The sequence below is a fragment of the Merops nubicus genome, unplaced genomic scaffold (assembly GCF_000691845.1).
Source record: "Merops nubicus isolate BGI_N331 unplaced genomic scaffold, ASM69184v1 scaffold39159, whole genome shotgun sequence".
Taxonomy (NCBI): Eukaryota; Metazoa; Chordata; class Aves; order Coraciiformes; family Meropidae; genus Merops; species Merops nubicus.
The window spans coordinates 1-6,562 of NW_008633732.1; the positions used below are offsets into that span (position 1 = coordinate 1).

A 6,562-nucleotide genomic window follows, 5' to 3' on the forward strand; every position below is an offset into this window, starting at 1 on the left:
TAAGCACGGAGAGCAGCTGGACGTTCAGTTTCTTACCGACACCGGCACCGACCCGCGTGATGACACGGAGCCTTCGCTGACCCGTCCTCCTCCCGCCCCTGACGGCTTTATGCAGTGTTTTCAAAGATACCTGTGATTAAAAATAGGGAAAAAAAAACCCACCCCACCCCCCAAAAAAAAAATCCCCATCCAAAATCCATCACACAAAAAAAATTCCCATCAAAACCCACCACAAAAAAAAAAGCCACCCGAAGCCCACCATAAACCAAAACCTACCACAAAACCCTCACACCTGAAACCCACCCCAAAAAAACCAAAGAACCCCATCCAAAACCCGTTAACCAGAATCAAGCAAGACTGACCTGAGTACAATAAATCTGCTTTCTAAACTGCTTCTTCAATAAAATGCACTCTATTTTAGTAAGTATTCAAAATTTTAAGGAAACTTCCTTAGCCTTTGTCCTCTGTCCCTTCGCTGAAAGATGCAGGATAAACAACACAGGAGCACCCAAGAAAAAGTTACTAACAAAATTCAAGTGTCTTTTCTGTGCACCATTCTATATACATTTAAATATAAAAAAATATTAAAATGCTTTGTATACACAAGCATATGCAGTCACAAAGGAGACCATGTGCTCTCAAGAGATGTCCACAGCAAATCATCTAATAATAATACAGTGGTGTCATTTACCAGTTGATTTCAATTATTTAAGCCCTTCATAGTTGCACTCTTTATGACATACAAGAAATATCACACTGCTTGAAAATTTAACACCTAAGTTTATGATCAACACAGTATGTTTTGCCTAGTTCTTTACTTCAGTCTGTATTTTTTTCTGGAGAGGAGCCAAAGAACCTGTGCAAGCTTTCCCTGCCTGAGGAGGGGTCACAGTGTACACCTGAAGCTAGAGATACAAGAATAATTAAGTGTGTGCACCTAAAAGTTTCTTCCAAGCTCTTCATTTGTGAAAATGTTGTGAAATTCGTGACCTGGAGATCACAGGAGCTTCTTTCAATCACTAGAACTGAATATACAGGATGAGAAATGTATCTCCACTTGGCTGCAGACACTTGATTACATTGCTGACTCTTCTGAGACTCAAAAACTCTTGCTGTGATGAGAATAGTTCACTGTTGCTCACACTTTTGAGAGTAGGGCAGTAAATCTTCATGGCTTATCTGTATCACCACAGAATATGAAGTAAATTTTCTGTCACTGTAAGATTCGGAAGGTAGTGCTCCTCAATGACACACCTGCTGCTGCTGCAAGCTGATGTATGTCATTAAGTCCTAACGAGCAATGCTAGGTTGAAGTACAAAGACAAATTTGTTCTTAGAATTGCTTTTTCTTCCCAGACCTGAGCTTCCTCAGTGCCTTGCATACAGATAGGAAAAAAGCTGGTGAAAAGTGCATATTTTGACTTCAAAACCAGTATAAAACCCACTCAGAATGCACATGGCAGCAACCTGCATCTCTAAGAATATTATTTATTTGTTTTTATAAAGAACCTCATTTTTAAACAAATTAAAAATACATTGAAAAGTCTCTCTCTATATACACAGTACACGTTTCAAACTTCACTTCATTGCGATGCTATGGTTTACGAGAGGGGGGGGAAGAAAAGAGAGTTCTTGATCCAAAACCCAAGTTGCAATCCAAGCACCTTCAGCAGCACAGCACACCCTGCTGCCACGGCCCAGTCCCTCCGGGAGCACTTCATTTGTTATTTATCACCTGAACCGTTTTTCGGCCGTAGTGGTAATAGCTGTACGCAGACGTTGCTGTGGTCAAAGCTGTGATGCACCTTGGGGGAAAACAGTTCCTGTAAGTCATTTGACTCTGCAGTACATTAATAAAAAGTGTTATTTTTAAGCATCTTCCCTATTTTTCACTACACAGCCAAGGACTAAGTCCTACAGAAATGCAGTTTACAGATTATATGCTGAAACTCGGTGCTAAATGGACGATTAGATAAACAAAGGAACTGCCACCCAGTGCTAAGTACCATGCTTCAGTGTAACCACATACTAAATTTTTATCATATTAGCACTTGTTGTAGAGAAAGGAAGACTAAAGACCTGTTTCAGTATTTCTACATTACATTTCTACAAGTGTAAGAGAGTATTCCTTAGTAGTAGGAATGGGGAGCAATCAAATCATACAAGGCTTGAACTGATCATTTTGTGAAACTCAGAAACCAAAGCACAGGTTGCAGCTGCAGCCTCTTTTGTTCCCCTTCCAGACTCTGGGTAATAACCAAACATACATGTCTAAATTAGCAGCGTTCCTGTGTCACAGGCTGACACCACCCAGGTGTGAGCTACTGCTACAGTCTTGCCCCTCCATCCCCACTGCCCTCCCTGGACACACTGCAAGACTCGTCCAGGTCATTTTAGGGAGTGTTTAGAGAAGACCTCAGGAAGTTACACCCAACATTTCTCTGTTACTCAAAACATGGCACCTCTCTCTGAGTCCCAGACAAGCAGCAAGGTAAGAGTCTTTCACAGATGCAATCCTAGAATTATCTTTCCAACAGGCTGAGAAACCACACTGACTGTTAAGATCAAGGTTCCTATTTCCTTACAAGCTTTGAGGTTTGTTTTGTTTCTTTTCCTAAAAGACAAGTAACACTGGATTTTCCACTACTTTAAGTTACTGTGTAACTCTGTTATCTGCTGTTCAATCTCTTTTGTTCTGAACTCTTGCCTAACTGCTCAGGAGACATAACTGTACTTGTAACACCTGCCATCAGCTACAATTCAATTACAGTTCAGATCTCCAGTGATAGCACTGAAAGGAACAGTCATTACCTAAAGAGGTACACTCCTGTATGCCTGTTTCCATTCAATCCCACCCCTTCCTTCCTACAGGCTAGTGGAAGTCACTGATTTCTTCAGGTGCTTTTAAAAGAGACTTCAGAAACCTACATTTCAAGACAGTATGTACAGTATAAAGCAAAAATAAGAACACACTTCTCATCTCTTTTTACTGGTATCAAGGTTGTTTTTCAAGGACACTTACAGCCATGAAAAAACCCACAGTATCCATGGAGCTTTTCTTTCCATTCCTTTCTTTTCTATTAATCTGAATTTACACTTGGCCTTTGTACACCGTGTCTGTTCTGAAGATTTGTTTCTTAGATATTATTCCTGGATGCTAACTAGTTTAATTTGACCACTTTTTGCTTGTACAGTAAATTAAGTGCAAATAAATATCTAGCTCCTGTGCCACTTAGAATAAATATGTAACAATTCAGGCATATGAGTCTACTACATCATCTGGGCTCATTTTGTTTGTTCCACACAATTAGATTAATCTCAGTTACCAGTTTCTTTAAGAGTACATTAAATTATCTGAAAAACACCTGAAGTCATAAGTTACCATAATGTCTGCAGATAGATGCTGTCCACATAATTGAAAACAGGAGCTGCTAAAGAAGCTGCCACCAAAATTAGCTGAACTGCTGTATTCATCTGATAAAAGATAGGAAACGTGACAAAAATGAAGACGTGTACTATGCAAGGAATACCAATACACACTTTTATAGAATCATGAAGGTTGGAAAAGACCTCTAGGATCATCAAGTCCAACCATCAACACAACACTACCATGACCATTAAACTATGTCCCAAAGTGTCACATGTACAGGTTTGTTGAACCCCTCCAGGGACAGTGACCCCATCCCCCCCCTGGGCAGCCTGTTCCAGTGCCTCACCATTCCTGCAGGCAAGAAATTCTTCCTCATATGAAACCTAAACCTCCCCTGGTACAACTTAACCCCATTTCCTCTCGTCCTATCACTAGTTACCTGGGAGAAGAGACCAACACCCACCTCGCTACTACCTCCTTTCAGGGAGTTGTAGAGTGCACTAAGTTCTCCCCTCAGCCTCCTCTTCTCCAGGCTAAACAATCCCCGTTCCCTCGGGCACTCCTCATGGGACATGTTCCCCAGGTCCCTCACCATCTTCAACCACCTTCAACTGCCCTTCTCTGGACCTGCTTCAGCAGCTGAATGCCCTGCGTAGCCTGTGGTGCCCAAAACGGACCCCAGTACTGAAGCTGTGGTCTCACCAGTGCCAAGTCCAGGGGCACGATCACTTCCCTACTCTTGCTGAACACACTATTTTTGACATAGAATGCTGTATCCAAAAAAATATTCTTGAACTATATACAGAAAATTTATTTAGAAACCTCTTTTAAGGAAACACCTTACACTCACTCTCAAAAACAGCATGTGCTCTGACACAGTACAGTTAAAAATCTTTCTGGATTTAAGTTGCCCCCCAATTAGCTGGTGTTATTTTGAAGCAGCAGTAGTATTAAACAGCTCCCTCTCTCCAAACTACACACCACCCCAAGTACTGAGGAATTATCTCCTGTAACAAGCTACTACTCTTACCTTGCTAATGAATGTTGGTTTTAATTGGGCAGTAGCATAACAAGGGTTAAAATACCTACTGAGTGTTCTCTGTTGGGGAAGAAAACAAAAGGCAATTCTAGTATATTCAATTTGACACACCTCTTTGCACAACACATAAGAAAAGTCAGTTGTAGCACTGAAGAATTATATTGCTACTACTCTTATATGACTTATCACATATCATACACAAGAAAAAAGAATTATCAGTACCTCTGACTCATCTTTATGCAACCTGTTTTATTAAATACTGTTCTGCTTACAAATCTACCTGCCAAAAGAACAAGCACAGCATTACATCTTTAGGCTACCCACCCAAGTTTTGAGCAACCATCACCTCAAGACAAAAATCACTTTGCTACAACTTTGTTAAAGGCTTACTCATTTTTTTTTCAATGCTTGTAAAATTCCAGAAGATTCAACCAAAACTATCCCATGTTCATATAGTTTTGTTTACAGCCATACACTTACCGGTGGAGAGAGAGTTTTGTATCGCACGTAGAAAACAGCAGCAATGAGTGCCACGTCCCTCAGAATGATCATGGAGGTAAGGGGCACTGAAAAACCAACCCAACAGGATCTAGTGAAAAATCACATCCCTGGTTAAAACCAAATCAAACCCAAAACAGCACAAAAGGTGAAGCCAGAAGAAACAACCACTCTCAAATTCTTCCAAACAAGTTCCACGTGCGACTGAAGAGTTTGAAAATGACTTCTGAAATGGTTTAATCCCAAGTCTTGAAACCATTCCAGTCTATGAGAAGATTTTTTATACAGCTATTATCGTTGCGTTAAAAGAAAAAATATTTGGAGATGGCAGCATGTTCTAGTGGTTTTTGGATGGGGCAGCACAAGCATTCTGTGAGGTCTGCTCAGATGGGTGTTTTTTAAGTATTTACTAAGAGCAAACAACAAAGTACACCTGACAGAGCAAGAGTTCCAAGCAATACACAGTTCTCCTTCCAGAAACACAAAAAATATTACTACTCATAAAATCAGCTTCTTCACCTTATGCACTACAATCTAGATTTTCTCACCTGGGATAAGATTTGCACAAGTTAGGCTCACATAGAGCACGCTGATGAGAATTTTGTCAGCCAGAGGATCAAGAGCACTTCCCAAAGCTGATTTCTGATTAGCCCAGTTTCGTGCAATAAATCCATCCAACTAGGGAAAACAAAGTTCAATGTTTCTCTGTTACAAAACCATGAATAAAAATAGCTTATACACGCTACTGTTAGAGAGGTTTTTCACAAATGACATAACACAGCTCGTTTAAGGTGAAATAAGACACCCGTTAGCTGGTATTTGCAGCGTGCTTTTTTCATCTTGCATTCTAGATTCTGGAATTCATCTTGTTATTAAAAAAAACCAGGAGAATGTTCATAAAATTATTGTCATGAGAGGTGCAACAGGTACATCTGCACATGGCAACAAAGAGCTCGGTGCCCAAGCACTGCCTGGACAATGCCAGCCTGAGGAATCTATCCCCTTTGCTCCATCAGCACCAACTCTCCCTGGGGTACCCGTGAGGTCCCTTTGCAATATCCCATGGCATTTCTAGAAAACCAAATATACAGCTGATCTGTTTTATTCATTTCCACTCTACACCAGGGTCTGCATTTCCACGCACGTCAATGGGACCACCGTAACCCCTGCTATGCCTGAAGCATTCCCAGAACGATGGACACGTACCAAATCTGTCACGCCAGCCAAAACGAAGACACCTAGTGCAACATTGAAATTTTCTTCAACAATTAAATAGCCTAACACCGGCGCCAAACCCATTCTTGCCATTGACAATATATTCGGGATCGTCCAGGGGTTTTCATACTGTAAAGAAAGAGAGTAAAAACTTCAGGCTGGGGAGACAAGCTCTAGCTGGGCACGGAATCGGGCAGGGCAAACAGGGGAGGAAGCGAAACCAGCCGCACTTTTTAGAACAGCCCTCACGCAGACACGGCCCCTAACCGCTAAACATTAACTCGGCCTTCGAGAGGTCGCCGCCGCCACCGGGAGCCCCAAAACCCCGCACCCGGCGCCAAGTTCGGGCGCGACACCCGTTCGGGCCAGGCAGCCTGAGGGGGATAACAAATGCCCCCCGTCCCGGTCTGTCCCGCCTCGCCCCGCCGCCGGGGCAGTTC

The 6,562-nt window shown here is 41.9% G+C and overlaps 1 protein-coding gene across 1 annotated transcript; it reads right to left on the reverse strand.

Annotated features, from left to right (window-relative positions):
* Nucleotides 1-1,477: 1,477 nt before the first annotated feature.
* CRLS1 (cardiolipin synthase 1) lies at nt 1,478-6,249 on the reverse strand. The gene is made up of 6 exons (XM_008948346.1): nt 6,114-6,249; nt 5,456-5,585; nt 4,890-4,975; nt 4,401-4,469; nt 3,383-3,474; nt 1,478-1,805 (listed from the first exon to the last, which is right to left on the reverse strand). The coding sequence occupies exons 1-6, from the start codon at nt 6,213-6,215 to the stop codon at nt 1,718-1,720; spliced, it is 567 nt and encodes a 188-aa protein (XP_008946594.1). The 5' UTR covers nt 6,216-6,249; the 3' UTR covers nt 1,478-1,717.
* Between the last annotated feature and the right edge of the window lie 313 nt (nt 6,250-6,562).